Source organism: Astyanax mexicanus, chromosome 4 (genome assembly GCF_023375975.1).
Source record: "Astyanax mexicanus isolate ESR-SI-001 chromosome 4, AstMex3_surface, whole genome shotgun sequence".
In the NCBI taxonomy this organism is placed as follows: Eukaryota; Metazoa; Chordata; class Actinopteri; order Characiformes; family Acestrorhamphidae; genus Astyanax; species Astyanax mexicanus.
This window is the reverse complement of record NC_064411.1, coordinates 44,988,888-45,012,365: the sequence shown is the minus strand read 5'-3', so window position 1 is coordinate 45,012,365 and position 23,478 is coordinate 44,988,888. Positions and strand designations below refer to the sequence as shown.

The 23,478-nt window shown below is 37.3% G+C and overlaps 1 protein-coding gene across 1 annotated transcript; it reads right to left on the bottom strand.

The window, feature by feature from the left end:
• Positions 1–399: 399 nt before the first annotated feature.
• LOC111194544 (zonadhesin) lies at positions 400–22,596 on the bottom strand. Its single transcript, XM_022679001.2, has 24 exons — positions 22,385–22,596; positions 21,606–21,649; positions 21,234–21,323; positions 20,498–20,751; positions 19,052–19,133; positions 18,373–18,731; positions 16,707–17,256; positions 15,336–15,532; positions 12,986–13,360; positions 10,410–10,696; positions 9,729–9,994; positions 9,022–9,105; positions 8,791–8,928; positions 8,390–8,646; positions 8,166–8,298; positions 7,552–7,617; positions 7,270–7,407; positions 6,878–7,134; positions 6,687–6,771; positions 6,115–6,576; positions 5,015–5,358; positions 3,794–3,923; positions 3,520–3,694; positions 400–1,935 (listed from the first exon to the last, which is right to left on the bottom strand). The coding sequence occupies exons 1-24, from the start codon at positions 22,459–22,461 to the stop codon at positions 1,893–1,895; spliced, it is 4,893 nt and encodes a 1,630-aa protein (XP_022534722.2). The 5' UTR covers positions 22,462–22,596; the 3' UTR covers positions 400–1,892.
• Positions 22,597–23,478: the final 882 nt, after the last annotated feature.

The window sequence follows — 23,478 nt, the reverse complement described above, 5'->3', positions numbered from 1 at the left end:
AGTATTATTTGCGTGTGCACCCTGGTCAAAGTAAAATATTATTTTAGAAAAAAATGAGTAGATTTTGAGAAATGTTTTGGATCATTGTCTTGTTGTAGGCATCATCTTAATAATATACTGTGTATGGCTGTTTATTTGTATTTTATTTATAACACTAATAATAAGTATTAGCATTTCTCAAAAAGAAAAAGAAAAGGTTTTGTTTTCCTTTTGAGGAACGCTCATAATTAATTATTCTTAGAAATGAAATAATAAAAACTGCACAAAACAAATTGAATCTTTGACGCAATTATATGGATGGGGAAGAATTGTTTTCTAAAAAAGGTATTAGTCATTTTTACTACGATTAAAAACCAAGGTGCAAGGTGCACCGCTATTATTTCAACTGTGGAATGCAACAACAGGCAGTCAAAAAATAGCATTGTCTTACCCAGGTATAATTTTCGTAATCCTACAGTAGGGGTGTGCCATATCGTATCGTACACGATAATATCGTCATTTTTTTTTAAATATCGGGAATGATATTATACCCTAAAATATCATGCCATATCACCCATCCCATTTCCCATTATATATCTACTAGAGACAGATTATATCTGTCCAGTATCATTTATTTTACTTTAATCTTGGATATATAGAGATATTTGGAGTATATTATTATTAGCATCATGATTATGTGCAGTATTATATTGTATGTAATAATATATAACAATATAAACAATATATATTTTTTTCTTGCAGAGTATATTGTATTTTTTAAATAGTTTAGAAATAGTGTCATATCGCCAAGAGTATCGTTATCGCGAAAATACCATAAAATATTGTGATATTATTTTAGGGCCATATCGCCCACCCCTATCCTACAGATAACTTTCCAAAAAAAGTGCCATATTTAATGTGTAATCTACAATACAGTAAGTCATCTCATTTCGCACTTGCATCATAAAAAAAATATAGATGTGCTAATAGCATTTTCATTATCAGTTTACCCAGAGTCTCTGAGCTCTCCATTCTCCATTGTGATTAGTCATGTGTTAATATGTCCAGATATATTTCCCTTTACAGCCAATAAAAACCTCTCATACTACCATGTTTCTACTAGAGTAGATACAGAGTCTTGACTGACTATGTTGGCTGTGTTGCTTGACGTTGTTGTCAGTGTTAATTAACATCTGTTAACATGTGTTAAACATGCCCTGCAGGCATGTAACAGTATTGTTTATTGTGTTAACAGCAGTTAACAGTAATCACAAGCTTGTAATCATAGTGTATTTCCTTTTTACAGTAAAAACAATAGCAGCACTAAAATCTAAACAAGATAATAATCTTTTAAATGTAATTTCCATGTAATTTGCTGTACAAAAAAGGTATAGAACAATGGGGTTGTCACAGAATTGCCAAGCCATCCTTTTCATGTGTGGCTCACATGGACTAATAAGTTCCAAGTGGGCATGGGCTCTGAGTGGTATTATAAATGTTTTTATTTTATGTTCCCCATCATTTCAGCCTACCTTAATCTCACATTAGTCTGATGTTTAACCCCTCCTAGTCCAGACACTGTCTCTGACTGGGTCCATATGCTGGGCCAACGTTGAACTGGATATGGATCTTTTACTAAAGCAAGTATGTACTTTTTTAGTTTAGCAAAATTTACTGGGAAATGTCTGATAACATCAGACACACATCAGATTACATTTTATGATGAACTCTATTCAGTTTAAACATTGCCTACAGAAACACAACATAGTTACATATATAAATAAAAGAACACACAAACACTTATTTCTAAACAGTTGTACAGCTTTTTAAAACCTTTACAATCCAATACTTCTACAAGACTTCTAATTTAATGGACTGTTTAGTGCATAGCTAAAGTTTTTTCCATTTCCTTCTTACTGGTGTAAACCTGCGAGTTTGTAGAGTACTGATGATCTCCTGAAGGACAAAAGAAATATATTTTAAGTAAATTTGTCTGAATATAATAAAGTATACAAACACTATTTAGATGAAAAAACATTTTGTAAGCCACAAAATAATGGTTGTGTATGGAATTTGATCGAACCATGATACAATTCCAGTCCAATGTTTAAGTATTGCAGAATCCCATATTCAATATTATTTTACACTGGTAATATTATTCCATATTTTTATGATTTAGCTTTATATGATACAATTCCAGTCCAATGTTTAAGTATATTCAATATTATTTTACACTGCCAATATTATTTTAAATTTAGCTTTATATGATACAATTTACACATCAGAACTCACGGTAGTTCATATTGTGTAAAAGTCCATGATAAATTGAACAAATGACTTAAATCATAAAAGACTTTCATTGAAGGGACATTCCAGGATTTTGGTACATTTCCTGTCCCACCACTTAAATTTCAAATTTAACAATTAAAATAAGCTCTAATTAAATTACTTCCTCTTGTATATTGTTGATATGCATCTCCTTTACTTATGAAAACAAATTCTTTGGTCTACATTGTACTGCATGTTACAGTTTTTATGCTATTTGTGTTGTTTTGTGTCCCACAACATGCGCGCAACCCAGTTACCATAAGGAATTTTACCTGGCAGAGAAAGAGTTAAAAATATTTGTCTACTGAAACAAAGGAAGTTACATCACAAGGACATTTTCTACCCAAATGGCAAGACCAAGAGTAAGTGCTAAGTTTTTTTTCCAAATATGTTTGTCCAAGTTGTGTGTGTCACTCAGTGAACGCAACCCTGTTGCTCATATTGTAACACTATACTTTATACAGTAAACACTTTATATACTTAAATAACCATGTTTGTCCTTGATCTTGTATACATAGCTAAATTTTACAGTTAGCATCTGTTCCTGGGGTAAACCACAACTTAGCCTAGATTTGCAACCCTGTTAATGTTAGTTACCAAATATATTGCATAATCTAATAAAAAAAAACTGCTTTGATACCTGATTTTGACGAATCAAACTTTTTCATAGTCTATTATCTGTATTTAATAAATATATGAATAAAAATGAGCAAATTGAAGATCAAATTTTCAGAATTGACCACCCTGAAATGTACCAAAATCCTGGAATGTCCCTGAAAGATTTAACACTGACTTTTATTGAGGGACAAATATATTTTTCCTTTACCTGTATGTTTATTTATAAGACGGTATGTTGCATAAGTTTTCATTTGTAGTAGTAGACAACCTTTAAAACAAGCTTTTTTGTTTTGTAATTATTTACTGTATTGTAATGATTACTGTTTGAATGTGTCACTGGAAAGTTATGCACTTTGATTAATCTAATCCCTGAGGCACCATGCTCGGCATATTTTAATGTATTCCCAGCTTTAACACAGCCTTTACCCCTCTGAAAGGGCTTGTTAATGGGCTGATTAGTTGAATCAGTTGTGCTGGGAGCACAGAAAGAACTAAAATGTGCAGGGCAGGCTGCCACCTAGACAAGGATTAATTTATTCATTTTTCAGCTCTCGTTCATTCATTTGTATGTTTGTAATACGATTTGCTCTTTACCTCCGTCTGACTGCAGGCAGAAGTCTGTCCTCCACAACTCTCCAGCTTTTTCCAAACTCGTTCACGTTCTTCGCCTGTTCTCCATTCGGCTTCATCATGTCGTTCCTCTTGTTGCCATCAAAGTTCCCGCAGAGTCCTCCAACCTTCCTCTTATATGTGTCCGGCAGCAGGATTTCTACATAACAGAATGATGGAACAGGAAGCTTGAATTAGTGAAGAATCTGTAAAAGTTTTATTTGAGTTTATTTGATCACACATCATATATTTAACTTACCTGCTTCACCTTTTCCACTAAACTCTACAAAGAGACCAAAGTCAGTCTTAAAGTAAAGACGAGAAGAACGTTCCAGAATCTTCAGTCCCGCAGCGGGAAAGTTAGGAACATTTACTTGCTCTCCATTCACCTGTAATGAGAATTATAATACATGAGTTCATTCTCTTACTTCTACTAAAATTTTATTAGTATTATGGTATTTCTGCAGCCTCTAAAGGCAATTAAGATCTACAACCAGATCAGGGTAAAATATTGGTCATTTAATAGGGATCTAAATGTGAGGCAGTTTCTTGTTCAGAATCTGAAAATCTTACTTTTCTACTACTTTTTCCTACTGATTTCTGTTTAAAGGCTGGAAGTGGACCCTGTTTTCTCATGTGTTGCCATCTCACTCTTCAAACAACTTTAATGAAATGCGTTGGAGACTATGGATAGAAATGCTGCCATCTTGTGGATTAAAGATTAAGGTATGCATTCATTTTAATTAATGTAATCATTTTAATAAGACCATAGCAAACCAACATAAATATAAATGAATCTATACAAGTGTTATTTAACCACTTAGACTCTGTTTGTAAAATCCACATTTGGTCTAAAATGCAACTACAATACCCTTATAATTAACATAAGTTTCATTGACCCCAAAATAGAACCATGTGGGACTCTACAAGATATGCTAAATGCAATGGTTACCACAAATTTACAATACAATGAATCTACAGAAAATCTCTTTTTGACATCTGCATTATAATTTTACCTCAGTGATGCTAGCTGGAATTAGCATTTACAATAAAACATCTGTATAAAACATCTATATATGTGTTGTAATGAAGTAACCAAATGTTTAGTGGTGGATTGCATGCATTAAGCCCTTCTTTCAGTAATTTAACTTCCTATAAAAAGGTTCTCTTCCTTGTTCACATGGGCATGACAAGTCTTTGAAACCCTCCACCACCCCCCATCTCCTCCATTTAAACTCTTCTTTACTTTCTGGCTTCACTAATCAGAGAGAAGGGGGCTGGCTTCCTACCACAACCAGAAGCTGCCTGAACTCCAGCCCAAAGTTATCTTAGTTCCCTCCCCTCTCTTCAGTCTTCTCCTGAATAACTACTTAATAAGTTGATGGCATTACTAAAAGTACACTCATCACATTTAGAATGGTTTATGGTCTTTTAGTCAACCCCAGCTGTTGTACGATAGTAATAAAAGTAAAGTTCTTACCATCACTTTTCTGCCCTTTCTAAACTCCACAGTGACATTGTACACTCGGATTCTGAGAGCACGGAGACGGCCTTCATCATCATCTTCTTCGCTGCTGTCATCTTCTTCACTGCTATCATCCCTGCCCATTTCTGTGCCATCTAACTCTTCGCCATCATGCTCTACATCCAAGCTTTCCTGTTCTCTGCCTTTCTGGTTAATGCCCACTATGTAGACCTCTGGGATATTTGTGGGCAGGTTAGAGGTCTGGACGAGGACATACGAGTGCCTGCCTTTAAACTTGTGCTTCAGCCGGTCAAAGGTTTCATACTCAGGATCGTCATCAATAGAGCACTCACTGAAATCTGAAACACAGAAAAAATATGAGGTAGGACATATTTAATGTGTTTTATGATTTTAAAGGCTGGTTTCTGTAATACCTTAGCATGTCATCAACTGTAAGTAGTACGTGTGTTCTGAATCAATTCCAAACTAACACTTCTGTAGGAAGCTTTGTAAAGTAGTAGGGCTGTGTATTGGCAAGATCTTGGCAATATGATATGTGTCAGGATACAGAGGTTACGATTCCATATATTCTGAAATATCTCAATATTGTTAGCAAGATGAAAATTGCAATTATTTTACTGTCATAACATAAAAACACATTTAACAGAACTGAGTTGTATACAGTACAAAAGTATAACACTGCTATGTAGTGTTTAACTCAACACACAATGAACCACTGTTGGACACCAATCTTGTAAAAAATGTAAACTAATAATTAGAAAGTACTTTACAGTATTGCAAAACAAAATTGTACAATATTTTATTAGAACCCTATAAAGTAATCAATGCCCACCAGAGAGGTGTTATATCATGCTTACCCCCCCTGAAATCTGCATGAAAGTTGATTTTTTGGAAATGAGTGCTGGGATTATTATTACACAGCACTATGCAGTTGGTGCAAGAGGCCTCGTTTACAGCATTGCTATTTTATGGTACAGTTAAGTACAAAATCATAGCTTGAAATGATAATTCAAGCTTACAGCTTGGGGGTAACTGGGAAATGGGATCACGTGTCCATGCTAAATTGTACAATTTATTATAATGGGTAAACATACATGTTTCAATTGTTGTGGTGGTGGTGGTTGATGTTGTAGTAGTTTCTGGCTTTTGTGACTCGGCAGTTGTTGGTGTTGAGGTACTCGGTGCCACTGTCGTCTGTGTTGTTGGAACAGGCCTAGCTGTAGATGTGATGGGCTCAGCTGTAGAGGGGAAAGGCTCAGTTGTAGTTGAGACAGCCTCTGTTGTAGTTGAGACAGGCTTGGGTGTAGTGTGGACAGGGTCAGGTGCAGTGTCGCATTTGAACGTAGTGGTTTCTGTTGTGGGCTGCGGAGTTGTAGTTGTAGTTGTAAAGTCTGGTGTAAATTCCTCAGGCTCAGCTGTAGTGGGGACAGGTTCAGGCTCAGTGGGCCATGGAGTTGTAGTTGTGGTTGTGGTGGTGGTTGAAGTTGTGCTGGTGCGTGTGCTGTCTGCTGTTGACTCCTCAGGTGTAGGCAAAGTGGTCACATGGTTTGTTAAGTCTAGATAGGCAGAATTGCAAGACAATAGACAAAAAAGGAAATAGATCTATTAAACAAAAGGAAAAAGTGTGCTTCAGAAAATGTGACAGATCTTTTTAATGCAAAAATACCTTCACAAGTTCCTCTGTGTAGAGAGACGTCATCCACGGCCACGTCAGACAAAGCACTGTCCCCTCTGCGTCCTTCAAAGATGATCTAACAACGCAAAAACGTTCACAGATTCATTACAGGGTCATTTTTCATGATCATTTATCATAATAGCACAAAGCACAACAAAGATTGTTTGTGTCCTTTGACTAACATTAAAGTTGCTCTGGGGTGTGATGTCCACTAAAGCTTGATGCCAGGTGTCCCCTTGGTTTTCTCTAATTTTCCAGATCTCCCGAGCCTGGTTTCCCTGCTGCAGGTAGACGCTCAGGCCCATGGTCCAGCTGGAGCCGTACATGTGGTACCAGAACTGCAGGCACTGTGGCTGCTGGTCTGAGCATTCTTCACTGAGGAGACGTGCTGTATCACCATGAGAGGCGCTGTCACCCTCAATGTAAATGTAGTGACCACCTGGAGAAATTGTGTGTATTATAGTATTACAATTTGAACATCTGCAGTACAATGGTTTGGGGTAAATTATCTTTGCATTTAGTTAGTGAAATATTAAATACAGTATACGCATTATTCAATTGCTGCTATACTCACTTCCTGTTGTGTGGTCAAAAGAGGGTCCAGTGTGTGGCGTAGGGGTGGAGCCACTGTGTCTCGTCCAATCAAAAACATCAGTCGGTAACTGATCCCAGTTACAGAGGTTGTTTTCAAAATTGCAGTCGATTTTGCACACTGTCAGAAATATCAGAAAAATATAATTACAGCACAATACAAACATTTATAATACAAATGTAAAGCCTATTTGTTCCCATGAAAATGACAGAAGTGTTACAATGTTGGAAAATTAACACTTTAGTTAAATGGTGTATTCTATACCTGGATGGTGGTTGTTGAAGCCTATTGGCTGAGGAAGAGTTGTGGGATGTATGCTGAGAGGAGGTGCTATAGAAAGAGTTGATGTACAGTATTTAGTAAAAAAAAAAAAAAAAAGAGCAAATAGAAGAAACTTTTATTTTGTATTTATGGGAGTTACTTGTACTTTGATATTTCTTTAAAAAATGTATATATTGACTTATATGAATATAAATATGAAATATTTAATTTGGACCAAATTCTAAATTCAAAGTCTATAGGTGTTGGCCATACGATTCTATTTTATTGTATTGTGATGAATTTGATACCTTTTTATACAGAATGCAATTTGATCATATTAAACACTTCATATACTTCATAATACTGACCAAATACTGACCGACTGCTCATTTTCTGTACAAAGAGTAATTTTAGTCTTGTTTAACTGGATGATATGCTGTTCATTTTGATAGAACAATCAACTGAATCAACTGAATCTGACACTATTGATGCATTGGTTCTGCGTTTTCATTGTGATAAATATTGTATATCACTAAGATGTCTTTAAATGTTGTGATATATGGTTGTTAGCATATAGACTAAACCCTACTTGTTTTTATTAAACAAATCTGGATTACCTGATGTTATACTGGAAAGCGTTTCCATGTCTTGGTTTAAACTATTGTCTCCACATGTTCCGAGTGTTACTGTGATATCATCCAATGCCACGTCAGACCAAATGTTTGATCCCCTAATGCCTTCGATAAAAATCTGCAAAAAGAGGCATGAAAACATCAACTGATCGGTGCCATTCTAACATATATAGAGAAGAAGAAGGAAATATAACCTAATCATTACTTACCTGGTATGATCCCCATACATCAATCTCTATCCGAGCTTGGTGCCAGGAGTTACCCCGGTTATTGACCCTGGACCAGATTTTGGTGGCTCGACTGCCCTCAAACTTGTAGACGTTAAGAGCCATGGCAATCGCCGAGCCGTACATGTGATACCAGAACGACAGGCACTGGGTGCCGACAGTTTCGCACACCGGACTCATAATCCGGGCTGAGTCCCCGTAGTGGACTCCATCAGCTTCTATATATATATAATGGCCACCTGTAAAGTTACAGACAAGAAGACAATACAACAAAATGTCAAATCAGATTTAAAATGACTTAATTAACTCTACTAATTAGTAAATTACTCTATACTTTTTGCAGTTAAATTATGTCTAAACCAAAGCTTTTCCCCTTTGCTTACTTCCAGTAGTGTGGTCACTGGGTGGGCCGGTAAAGTCAGTGGGAGTCGCCCCGGACCACCTAGTCCAGTCAAAGCTGTCTTGTATTAACTGCACCCATCCACATTCATTTTGTTCAAAGTTACAGCTCCATGGACAACCTGTGTAGTACAAAGGTAGACCGATTGTAAGTTTCTGAGTGCAAATTCAAGATCATCAATGAAAAAGAGAACTGAGGATGGCACATGGCTTACTTGCACCAGAGGAAGTTGGGGTGGTGGTGTGTGTTGGCGCTGGAGTTGTTGGCACTGTTGGTGGTGGTTTGGTTGGAAGACTAGCTGTATAATAATAAGAATGCAGAGATTTATTAATCATTAACATGTCTCTAAATATAAAAGTGACAGCTAGAAGAATGTGTTCTAGAAGAAGTTGTGCTGTGTATGTCAAGTTAGACTGATGTGGGCAAAATATGTCAAAAAGAACACTTTCAATGGTAGACATGTATAATTGCAGTCCTATCCAAGATCTCTGTAGTAATTATCTTGTAAGCCTGGCAGTAATTGACTGTTTAACCATCAAGATATGATATTAATAAGGAGTCCAGCCACTGACTGCAACATGAATGGGATTTCTGGTAACCTTGACCATGGTGCTTGTTCATTGATAAACTCCCGCCCTTCAGAAGAAGAGGGTAGTGTTTTAGTGGACCCACTCCCCTAAATTTGGAGATCTGTGCAAGTGCAGCAGCCATCACAGTTAGAAAAATACATATTTTTGGGGGGGTAATTTTGCCAAATGCTACAAACTGTTCATCTAAAATATCTCTTCAACCTTCAGTTTTCAATATCTCTCCCTATTTAAACAGATACGGAGATATCTTAGTCAAGATCTAAGACATCATACATTCACCATTGATAGCCATTTCTAAAAGATCTTGACTAATTAAAGAGCCTCCACTCACCACAGACAGTACCCTTCCACCAGTCACCCAGGAACACCTCGGCCACCTCGCATGCTGCCACGTAATTCTGCAGAGAAGTGCACAGCTGGGACAGGTCCCCTCCTGAGGTGCAGTGGTCTGACACACAACTGTTCACAAAGATTTGAGGAGGCACGAACCAGTGGCAGGCTGCGAAGGCATCCCCAAACAGCTTGCTGCACTCTTTGAACCCCTCACTGTCCAGCTCAGGCGGACATGCTGGTTCTTGGGCAGAGCCATCACTGCAGCTGAATCAGGAGAAACATGATAAATGGTGAGTTTACTACTAGTACACCTATCTTGTTCAAGCAAAAATATGTTTTTAAATTTAGTTTGTTAACATTTTATTTTAAAAGACTACTTCAAAGTCTAATATTCTACATTTTCTTGTATCTAACTAGGCCTACATTTACTGTCACGTTTGCTATTAGATTGAAACCTATAACTTATATTGTCTATTGTGTTCTTTACCTGTATTTCATTAGTAATTTGTTTTTGAAGACTGTTGTGAATGGAGTTCTAATTGTCTACCATTCAATTCAATAATTTCTGGTTAGCACTGGTCCGTTTCCATTAAGAAATAGACTTCAGCCAGTAAATGTATGACATAGTTGCTTCTAATAAACTTGCAATTGATTCATATTTGGATAATTAGCTGCTTACGCCCAGTTATTGTCATGAGTATTCCAGCTGCTAGCGAAGTCATGTGGATATGGGACCACATTGCCATCAGGTGTCAAGAAGTCATCAAACTGGCTTCCAGAGTAGGTTCCACAGAGTCCACACATTTTGCCCTTGTGTCTCTCATCTACTTGGACAAACAGTCCGTCGTTTCCATTGAACAGCAGCCGCAGACCGAAGTTTGTATCCACTCGCACATACGAACCCACATGGGACACATTGACTGAGTTGCTGTGTGAATATGGAAGACTGATTTGTGCTCCATTTACCTACAGAGAAAAAGACCACCACATTGCATTAGAGTTAAAAGTGAATATTCCCAGCACACATTCTTATTTGGAGCTCACATGGGTGAACACTCGGCTAGGTAAACTCGGCATGTAAATGAAATGCAAAGTGATAAAAATAGAGCATACGTATGTTAATTTTTTACTTCAAAATAATATGGAAACAGGGCTAGAAAAGGAGGAAAGATGAACTGGAGTATGTGTCTTTATGTGGGGAAGCCAGAGGAAGTCCCATATGCCACAGGGCAGCAGGTGAAGTAAATGTACCGTGCTAAAAGCTAACTGTCTAAAATCTCTTTAGCTAGCTAGCTAGCCAGTGAGGTTATTAAATTCTTCTTAGCAAGAGCTCTTGAAATAAGCAATTGCAAAGTCTGAAAATTAGGTAACACTTAAATTTAGCTTAAATTTAGACACACAGATCACAATACCTTGGCCGGTGACTTTCTGTGTTTATTTTGAGCTTAAATTGCTTCCAAATAAAATGAAAAGTCTAAGTAGGAGTGATTAAAGTTATAATTCCTAAAATACGCAAAATAATCTTACACTTACTATGCTTAGACAAAAACACTTATCAGAGAAACATTTTTGCCTTGACATTATATCATTTTATTGCTAAGATGTTTTTTTCTTTGCAGTGTATCTAAAATGAGCTAGGCTAGGCTAGGCTAGGCTGAGCAAAGCTAAGGTATGCAGCTCCTGAAGGCTTCATGGTGACATAAACCAGCTAATAAATACAGAGGTTATCATTTTTCCAACAAGCCCTGCAGCGTCTTTAATTCTTAAGTAAAATACTGTAGCTAACAGGGTTGGTAATAAGTTTATCTGTAAGTTTTGTACATATGTGCTATTATTACAACAACAAAGCCACTTAAAATACTTAATAAATCAAATCTATGACATCTTTAAGAAACTAAACAAAACCTTGCATTTCACAGCACTCTTTAAAATCTACTGTAACTTTGATTTACTAATGATTTACTATTTTCTAAACGTGCTGAAATGTACACATAAAGTTTACTCAAGGTGTAGCCACAGTGTAAAGCAATAAATACTTTAGAGTCTGTGGTGGGATCTTGCCTAATATTTGATAACTTCATTTAAACATTCCTGAAAACTAACCACAAATCAATATATGTGGTTAATAATCCTTAGAAATTGATATTTCTTTGTCTCAGAATGTTACTGTTGAGTCATACCAAGATAATTAATCATTGGTTTACATGTTTGCAGACATTATTATTAATAGCATACAGTAATATACTGTAGATTTTTTTCTTTTAGATGTGTTTGTACATTTGAATCTCATCTTAACACAAGACAGACCAAATAATATCAGGCCAGATACATAACAGTGTTAGCAGATCTTATCTGGAACAAAGTGAGACTCAAACATTATTGAACTGTTGAACTGGGAGCCCCCTCCCTCCAGCATACTTTATTCTGTGTGATCATTCTGTCATAATCTGTCCTTAATCACTACGCTATCAGCTGACTACCGAGACCTGATTATAAATATTGTGTTGCCTTGGTTTGACATTAGAACAGTCTGATAACATAGCATTACTAGACAGTTTTCATTTTTGATGATATTCCTTGACATCAAAATAATCAGAAATGCAGAGCAGAATGTAAAACTAGTTCAAGCTTGTGTAATTATGTATTTACATTATGAATTTACAGGAAAGAAAACTCCTGTGTAGCTACTAGCAATATTCTGATAGGTTAGCACTTAAAAGACTAGTGCTAGAATAATCAGAGATACCTAATATAGAATATATTAATATTTAAAAACAAAACAAAAAATAGATTAAACACTGTAGTGTTTATTGAAATTTCTGGTCAAAATGAAATTAGAAAATATAGTCTTTTATATATATATTTTTTTGTTTTTATTATAGCTGATAAGATCTATTGCTCAAGACTGCTTTTTATACATATTAAAACATACAGACAACTTAAAATTAAATTAACAATATTTAAGTCCACTCTGTTTTTAGAATGAATATATCAGCCATCGCAGTGATGATCATCATGCCAGGACACTAAAACTAATAATTAGAATATTAGGTACTGCTGCTTTACGTAAAAAAATAAAACTTTTTAGAAACTTTTTAAAGTCTAAATTTAGTAAAATCTGTAAAAATTATTGTATTTATTATATTTGTTTGTTATGATTTTTATGTGGAATACATTGAATTTAAATTAGATGAAATATTGCCATAATCAAAAGTGACCATGATTATATAACAAAAACAAATCAGCACTACTCACATAAACCAGCTTGTTCTTCCCGATGACCAGGTGTAGGCCTATCACATCCAGAGCCACCGAGTTCAGAGATGTGGAGTTCCCCCGTCCTTCATTCCGAGCCGTTAGTGTGAACGAGGCTGAGCTGGCAGTACATATTTTAGCTATAGTGTAGTTGCAGGTGCCCTTAAATGAGTAGGCCTTTCCATCAAATGTGATGTAGTGAGGATCTCCGTACACACTGCAGGTCACTGGGCTTGAGGGAAAGCAACCCAGTTCCTCATCCTTCTCCTTGCAGACCTCGTGTGCCAGGCAGGAAGTGGTCGAGCACTGGATGTTGCCTTGGCCTGCACAAGAACACAGCTTCTCGCACTCCCCTTCCATGAATGTTTGACCTTTCTGAAAGTAAAGATAAAAACTTTATATAAATATCATAATACAGACAGAAAAAGCTGAAAATACAGAAACAAACTTTGGACAAGCAGATATATTGTGGTTCCACATAACCACATCTCCAAAATGGAAACTTAAAAAGCTCTAGAAATTAAATTATGTCAAAACGTGAAAAACAGTCTAAATAAATTAAAAACTTTTTGCACAACACCGAAGACATCATTGATTGACTGCATTGGACATATTTGTACATAAAGTGCATACATTTTCTAATTGTATAAGAACTTTAGTTTTCAGCATTGAAAAAATGTGTCCCTCCTGATCATAGTAGAACATCAGTATCTGTGACAAACCTTCTCAGAAACTAACAGACAAACATACATCAAAGCATACCTGTCAAGTTTTATATTTAAAAATAAGGGATATTTTCCTCCGTCCGCTTAAAGTCGTCCCACCAGCCCAACCAAGATTTAGTATTCCTTACATTTTAAGACAGGTTTACAAGAAATCTAAAATAACCACATGTGAACCACTTACACACTAAATTTAGATTATCAGAATCTGATATACCTCTGCGCTCCGCGAAACCAGCAAGCTGATTGGCTGTTTCTCCTGAAAGGCGAGACTTTCTCCTTGAACCGGCACCACGATTGGTTAAGAGACACAGATCGGTCAGTGCCCTGTCTCCTCAATAATAAAGTTTTTTTAATTTTAATATAATACGGGAAATTTACGGGAAAATATTAATACGGGAGGACGGCGGGAAAGAGGAGTAAAATACGGTAGTTTCCCGGCCAAAACGGGAGACTTGACAGGTATGCATCAAAGTATAAGTTCTTATATGCTTCACATTTTAGTGCTGAGAGGCAAATGTTCTAACCACCAAGCTACAGTGGCTATATTTAATTGGTGTGAATGTCAAAACCATGTAACAAACAATTTTGGTCCCTGGACCTGGACTGTGGCTCTTTTCACACATGCTATTTTCATTTGGACCAAGCAAAGGTGTGAAAGCATTCTTCGTTATTTGCCTCCTAGTTCACTGTCCAGAGAGTAATGTTAGTGACAGGCTGAAGCAAACAATATATACACAATATACTAGTCCTAAACAACCCATTTGGTGTAGGCTATGCTGTAGATCTGGTGAAGGAGCATAAATTGGTCCACTGGGTTAGGATACAGTGTGGACTCATAAACTCTTTAGTCATTGGCATAGGCACAGATTTGGTGGCAACTAATAAACTGGCCTTAGACGTAGTCGCAGCTACAGCGCAGACTCATAAACTGGCCTTACGCATAGGCTACAGTTTAGATTTGGCCCAGATTTATAAACTGGCCTTAGGCATAGGCTACAGTGTAGATTTGGCCCAAAGTTATAAACTGCCTGTAGGCATAGGCAAAGATTTGGTGCAGACTCATAAACTGATTTTAGGTGAAAGCTATGGCATATATTTGGCATAAACTCTTAAACTGGCCTTAGGCATAGGCTGTGGTGTGTATTTGGCACAGACTCATAAACTGGTCTTAGGCCTAGGCTATGGTGTTGATTTGGCTCAGACTCATAAACTCACCTTAAGCCTAGGCTATGGTGTTGATTTGACATAGACTCATAAACTGGCCTTAGGCATAGGCTATGGTGTAGATTTGGCTCAGACTCATAAACTGGCCTTAGGTGTAGGCTATGGTTTATATTTAGCTCAGACTCATTAACTGACCTTAGATATAGGCCACGGTTTAGATTTGGGGCAGACTCATAAACTGGCTGTAGATGTAGGCATAGATTTTGTGCAAACTCATGAACTGGTCTTAGACGTAGGGGTATAGGTAAATTCGGTGCAGACTCATAAACTGGTCTTAGGCATAGTGTAGATTTGGTGCAAAAGTCTAATTGACCATATGATACATTTATAAGAGATGTATATTTTAATTTCAATTTTCTTTTGGTGTAATTTGTCATTTGTACTGTTTACCCCATGTTTACCTGGTAGTGCTGTCCATTCACCCAGCACCCGCAGTCCTCTGCAGGTACACACCTTCCTCCACTCAGCAGAAAGCCATCATCACACTCACACCTCTCCTCACAGACCCCACACTCATCTTGGAGGTCCAGACTGGAGCAAGTCGCGGGGCACTTGCTGGAGCAGGCGTTGAAGTGACTGTTCACCCCACAAACCAGAGCTAGAAAACAATCAATGAGAACTAAGTTTCGAAATGAGTTTCGGAGTTATGGGTCTTGTTCTCAGTATCTACGTTTCAGTCATGTGGCAAGCTAAAACCGTTTAATAAATGACCAAGGTGCATAATTATAAAACCATTTGGCACACTGAGATAATGAGACCTGAGTGTGTGTGGTGATCAACAGTGACACACTCCTGCCACTCCAGGACCATGAACTTTCTGATTAAAAACCATCCTAATACTTCAGCATAATAAATTAATATTACTCTTATCATATGCTGTGCTACCTTTGACAAATATTAAGTGGTGTGACTGCTTTAATAATTATTTAATTACATAATTTACCCAACCAAAGAAAGGTATGAAGTAAAACATTACAGCTTGGAGATCTACCAATCTTATGTACCTTGTTCCAAATTTCATACGCTTATAAAGGTACTGGTTAATTGGGGCAGGCATGTAAGATTAGGAATGGGACTGGGTCTAAGCTCTATAGGGCAATATATCAAATGAAAACACAGAGGGATACAACTTCAAAAGCCATAGTTTTTGTTCATTTAGAAATAATTAGACAATGGAAAAGTTTCTTTTTTCTGGAGATGTTTCTGAAGATCAGATATAGCATTTGTAGAGGGCGAAATGAATAAAGTCAAAAAGTTGAAAAGACTACTCAACATTGGGGGTCTAATAGGATGTAGAGCAGATCAACAAGCTCTTACTGAGAAAATCAGAAAAAAAATCAGAATGAAACCAGCAATCTGCTGGAGTTCCTTAAATATTGTCATGGTTAGAAGTAGAGTCAAGACCCCAAAGTCACTGGATATTTGGAGCATTAAAACATATTTTCCTGAAGAGATTGTACCTCATTTTGCGTTTTAACTAGAATAAATAAATAATAAATGAACGGTTGCCTCTGTCTTTTGTATAGTACCTAATGGCAAGATGATGCTCACAAAAATAGGTATTTCTTAGTATTTTATCTTTTAATTTGCAGCTTCACTTTTTGGTAGAGCATATTTTAAATCACTTTATCATAATGAAACGGGATTGAATTGATCTCAACCTGATTGTGCCATTTCTACCAATTGGCGGAGGCATGTTAGGCTAATAAAATCCAATATATGTCCCTGTGTCTATCAGCAGTATGCTTTCAGTAGGAAATTAAAAGACTTACGACAGAACGACTCACTCCTCCAGCCAGTCACAGAGACCCCAGCCTCGCTGCAAGTCTTAGCAAAGGACTGAAGAACATCACAGAAGGTCTCACGATCTCCTTGTGAGGAACACATCTCAAATACACAGCTTTTGAAGAAGCCCAGAGCAGAAGATGACCCTGAAAAGGGGCCATACTGGGACAGCAGGATAACACAATAAGCCTCACTGGCATATTCCAGCTCCTCAGCTTCAGAACACATGCTGGGTTGTGTGGGTTCTTCACATGGGGGGTCCTCACTTATCCAGCTGTGCCCTAAGGACTGGGTGTCTTCAGCTGGAGATTCATCAAGCATCTTGTTGTCATCATCACTCACATGGTTGAAGTTGCCACACATGCCGCAGAGTTTACCAGAGAACTGGTCAGGTACGGTTACCTGAAGAGCACCGGATGTGGAGTAGGAGACGGAGAGGTTGAAGTGTGTCTGAAGTTTCACAACTTGTCCCTGGACACTGATCTTTACTGTGTTTCCAAAGAGACTCGGAGGGAGATTCTTCCAGATCCCATTAATCTGTAAAAGATGATAAGTGTAAAAGGTCTAATAATATATGCCGTTATATATGCCTAAATTTCCTTCGGGATAAATAAAGCATCCATCCATCCATCCATCCATCCAGTCTAGTAAGAATATTGTGACCTTGTTTCTACATCATTTTTTCAGAAATTGTCATAAAGTAGCATTTTGTAATTCCCCTTTTTCTTTAATTATCAGGACCCCATAGAGCAGGTATTATTTGGGTGGTGGGTCATTCTCAGCACTGCAGTGACACTGACATGGTGGTGCTGTGTTAGTGTGTGTTGAGCTGGTATGAGTGTATCAGGCACAGCAGTGCTGCTTGAGTTTTTAAACCTAGTGAGTGTCCACTCACTAATACTCTTGCTGGACTGTTTATATAATAAGTACACCAGCCTTGGTGTATGAGATAATGTATTGCTTCTGTGTTCTGTTTTATGCTATTGACATAAAAAATTGGACACATTTTATGTATCAGTGCAGAGGCACACATCTCCCCCTACAAATGTCCACCAATAGCCATACCATTTAAACTATTGGCAGGTGAAGTGAATAACAATAAATAATCTGTTGTTTACATCACCTGTTGTGAATTGTATTAGACAGCTAGTGTTCTATCAATTCTTGGATGTTGATACATTGGAAACAGGAAGATGAAAAAATGAAATGTTCTGTGCCACTTTGACAAGTGAATCTGAATGTCTCTAGCACAATTTGGTTGTTTCCCACACAAACATACCTGACTTGCCCTTCTGAACTGGAATTGTGCACCCCTGACATAAAGGCTGTCTGGATAATGTCTTGGGGATAGATCTTGTGGAGTTTATGTTTTAATATTTTGTTGTGGCCAATGATCTTAGCTGAGCACCAATGCTGAGATCTTTGCTGCCGTCTCTAAAGTCATTTGTTTACAGTATGTGCCAAAGCAGTGTCACTGAATGAGGTCCATTTTATCGTAAAGCGAACATCTAATGAGTAAGATCAGGCGGTGTTCTGCAAGGCTGGAGCAAATCCCAATAACTTCTTAAAACACTAAGTACCACGTAGCAATAGAAGCAGTAGTGATATACTGGTGATACATATATAAGCAGTCATTAAACTCATTAAACTCACCATGATCCTTCTTCTGTCTCTTCTCAGCAGAGTCACTTTTAAACCCTGCAGTTTCACGTTCACCTGCTGGATGGAGGTAACAGAAGAATTGCTTCTCTGCTGCTTCTGCACCTCCACTGCAAAGTCTGGTAGTATTCTGATACCGTCACAGACTTTTGTCAGAACGTAAGTGCAAGGTCTCTTGAATCGAAAGTTGACCCCATCAAAGGTGGTGTATCGGAGGTCGCTAGCAACTCTGCAGGTGCCAGATGTGAATGATTCAGTGGACCTGATCTGAGTGCAGGTGAGCTGAGCTTTAATGCATGAGCATTGAGTCGATTCATCTGTCTGAAACTGGGTGCCGGACTTGCATTGTAAACCTGTGGATGGGGTGGAGACATCAGGGTTTTTGTCACATTTGTAAAAGGATAGCAGTATGTAAATTGATTATGTAGTGTTACTTAAGAGGACAGCTTGAAAATGATCATATTGGTATAAGTTGTGAGGTTTTATCTTGTTCGGATGAACAGTTGCCATAATCGTCACAAATATGTGACACAAATTTATTAAGAAGATAAGTCCTGGCTGTGGTTGCCAGATGGATGGTACATGATCATGACGATCAATGTTATGCTAGAATTGTCCATGCAAACAGACCACAATGGCCCTCATTGTTTCCTGAAAGTAAAGATTAACTCACCACACTGTCCCTTTCGCACACCAATCATATTAAAGATGACTTCCTTCTCAATTCCTTGGTTTCGTGAAAGCTCAAAAACAATCTGTTGGCAAAAATGAATGAGGGGAAATTAATATTCCTGAAAAATTGTGTGCACTGAAGGTTCATAAATACACTTAAAATACTCTTAATACTAATTGGAAAAAATAAAAATTTGGAAAAATGCAAAGTAATGATATAATATATTACACTTATTATTTTAACATCCCACCAGATACAGCAACAAAACATAATATAATGCTAATACATATATATAAGTAGTACGGGTAATACTGAAATACTAATACTTATATTTTGTATTGGTGACCTGCTCCTGCAAAATTATTGCTGTCACTGCTTCAGATTTCACAAAAAACAAATCCTGCAGAGGGATTTTAATTTGAAATGAAGAATACAGACACAGTAGAGGTGGTTTATTGCTAATACTTACTTACTTGCTAATAGTTGATGACAGACTTGCGTCCCTGTGTAATCTAGGTCTTCACGTTTCCCTGTGGCTACAAGGAACCCTCTTGTCTGTTGATACATTTACTCTAACGGTGCATTTACACTGCTCCGTCGCACAGCGACGTATTACATTCATTTTCAATGGGAAGCGCTGCCTCCGGCAGAGACAGTCACACGGTGCATCACGGGTCCGATGCGTTGAGAACGGGGGATGCGATGCGATGAAAAGTTGAGCCGAGCTGAACTTTATGCAAATTAATCCGTCCAACGCGATGCGGCTGTCCAATCGCAGTATCTGAAAACATTTAGTTCCGCTTTCAAGCGTCCAGAGAAGCCTGGAAGAGAAGATTCAGACTTTCCTGCCTCATTTATTAAAACCCTGCTGATTTACAGGGACTCTGATCACAGTAATACTGCGAGGAAAAAGGCTGCAGAGAGTGCTGGGGTCTCTAGTGGGTTTTTAAAATATTAATATATAATTTAATTGGATAAGTTTGCTTTTGTTAGCCTATATTCTTCTCACTAGACAGTGTAATAAAGCTCAATCAAACATATATATTTATGAATACATATTTATATATTTTTTAATTTATAGAAAATAATAATAGCTTGTATAAAATAATTTAAATTTATTAGAACTATTTAATTGGACGAAGCAGGGAACGCCTTTGTCACGCCCACATGCGACCAGTTGGAGGGGGTCAGTGCGACCATGTGCGTTGACGCGACGGAGCAGTGTAAATGCATCGTAATTAACTAATTCTTATACTAACTAATGGCTTATAAAATGCAATAAAGAACTGTTGCTATTGATGGAAATTCTAGAGGAAACACTGCAATATGACCTTAAATTAATCAGTCACTGTTTGGTTTAAATTATTTGGTCCTTTACCTTCAATTTGCCATTTTTAGGCAAATACTTTCAGTTGACAAATATTAAAAAAGTGGCACTTTCTATACCTGTGCGCCATTCAGTTGCAACTTGCTCAAAGGAAGGAACACTTGTCTCCAGGAATGGCTCTTAGCAGTCAGAGAACTCCAGATTTCTGTTTGTAGAACATCATCACTGAGCAGGACTCGCAGTTCTGAGCTGTCCTGACTGGGTTTGTAGTACCAGAACTCTAGACATGAATCTTCAGGAGAATTCAGAATCCTGCTCTTTATTCGAGCCACACCCGATGGATTCAGAAGATCCATTGAGAGGTAGAATTTCCCTAGAATGGACAGGAGAAAACAGAGAAATGAGAAAAGGCTGAATTAGCAATATTTGGGCCTGTTTTTTTCCTCCACATACTGTTTTTGTGTACAAACAGGTAAAATCATTACAGTCATATTGTCTAAATAGAACAGTAGTGTTAGCCATACTGTCAACCGAAAGCACGTAGCTTCATCGTGGTCTTCAGGTGAACATAGGACCATAAAAGCTTATCTTGTTACGTTGGGTGGAGATTTGCTGATCGCCGTGATATTGTGTACTATGGCCTTATCTGTGGATATGGTAACTAACAACTAGAAGTATCACACAGTGAATTTCAGTTATATAATCAGGAAACAGTAAGCGTTTTACTGCCCTTAAAAGATTACATTAACACTTATGTATGGCATCCACTAACATAATAATACTATAGCATTAAAGCAAGGTCTATAACCTATATTCTATAAAAATATATTGAAGTCAATAAAGAAAATAATGTACCAGGTCCAGTTCGGCTTCTGGTTAGGCCCTCTGCAGTCCAGTCACAGTAAGGAGACATGGCATAGTCAAAACCACACCTTGTAAAGTAATCTAGAATGTAAAAATAAAATCAAGTTAAGAATTGAGCAAACAAAAAGTGCAAGAAAAGTGCATGGCATGAAATTATGTTATTTAGTTAAAACAACTATTTATTAGTGTTTCTATAACCTCAGAGGCTTGGCTACACCTTTTTCTCTTATTAAATGTATCCATTTAAAATACTAGTAAATGCAGATGCACACTTCCACTTAATATTTTTCTTAATTTATGCTTTTCATATGTTTTTTGAAAAGGATAGTGTAGAGACAAAAAATACATTGGTTAAATTCCAACCTGCTGAATTTGACCTCCAGACAGGAAGAGTAACTGAAGGGTAGCTGTGGATATGGAGAGAAACAAATAACATGAAAAAAACATGGAAAGTATTAACCATCATTAACTAATGAATACCGAACTGAATACATTGTGTTTTTACTTATTTTTGTTAATGGATCAATATTTTATTCTATATATACATATACTGCTATGGACAAAAATAAGAGACCACTTAAAAATTGAGTTTCTTTGATTTTACCAAATTGAAAACCTTTGTAATATAATCAAGAGGAAGATGGATTATCACAGCCATCAAACCAAGCTAAAGTGCTTGATTTATTGAGCCAGGAGTGGCATAAAGTTATCCAAAAGCAGTGTGTAAGACTGGTGGAGGAGAACATGCCAAGATGCATGAAAACTCTGATTAAAAACCAGGGTTATTCCACCAAATATTGATTTCTGAACTTTTAAAACTTTATGAATTTGAACTTGTTTTCTTTGCATAATTTGAGATCCGAAAAGTTATTTTGTTTAAGTTGACCATTTGTCTTTTTCTGCAAATAAATGCTCTAAATGACAATATTTTAATTTTGAATTTGGGAGAATGTTGTCCATAGTTTATAGAATAAAACAACAGTATTCATTTTAATCAAACATATACCTATAAATATCAAAATCAGAGAAACTGATTCAGAAACTGAAGTGGTCTCTTAATTTTTTTTCAGAGCTGTATATATATCACGAATTAAACTGTGCAATTATGTTTTATATATATTGTGTATCAATAACCGACATACCTTGTTTGAGCTTTTGAAATAAAGACACCCAGCCAGGCCACTACAATGAGCAGGCCCAGCTGTCTGTGTCCTCCCATTGTAGGATATTTCCCTTTTCAGACGCTGATTTCTTCTATCTTAGGATTCAGTCCTGGACGTTTTCTCCTTCTGTCTCACTGTAGACTGGTAGACTGGGGAACAGTGTGTCGGTCTGTGTATTTTAAAGGCTGCTGTTAGTCTTGGCAGTTGTGGGTGGAGTGATCTGAGGGCGAGAGTGAAGAAGTCGGGAGGGTCCTGAAGGTGATGTCAGGAGACTGTCCTGATAACACTGATTGGCTCACACTTAATGCGGTAAAGAGGACGATTAGTCTGGTAATTGTCAGTCGAAGCCTTATCTGTTTGTTTTGTATATATGTTGCAATCAAGGTCATGTCGATGATTTATGACATCTGTCATTACTGTAATGATCCTCAAGCACCCAGGTTGTTTTTTAGTGATTTACATTCACTGAGTTTTCTGCTAATAAAAATTGTTTAAGCTGGATTCTGGACTTCAGACTACACAGAAATCACACTTTCCCAGCATGGTCAGTTTTTTTATTTGCTATCATGCGTTGTCCACCCTGTCATGACAAGTGTGGACAACAATTTTAGTGAAAATGTTTGATAGACGTGCTTCGTGATGCTTTTGTTGGGAAAACCGCACTACCCTCTGCGCCGTCTCCAGTGCGTTCCCCTGGATTCTTTTGATGGAAGCCCGAAGTAGAGATAAGTCATAGAGAGACAGGATACTTGATCTTCAGCAAAATAACAATTTATTAAAACAGAGCTCTGGGAACGACTTCCACTCACAAGGAGTTCAAGAGAAGAAGTTCAAAGATTATTTCACAGACATGAGCATTTATAGACAAACCCCGCCTCAAGCTCACGGAGGAAGGCACCTTGGTCAGTTCCCCAAATCTGGTTTTGGCTGGTCTTGATCAGAAGTTTGTCTGTCAAAATCCTTCTTACACATACAGTAGGACTCAATCCTCTTTGCCCCCCAACGGTTTTGGGGCCTATAAGCTCTAACGACCAGATCTTGCAAGTAACTGATATTTACGACAGAGAGGTATT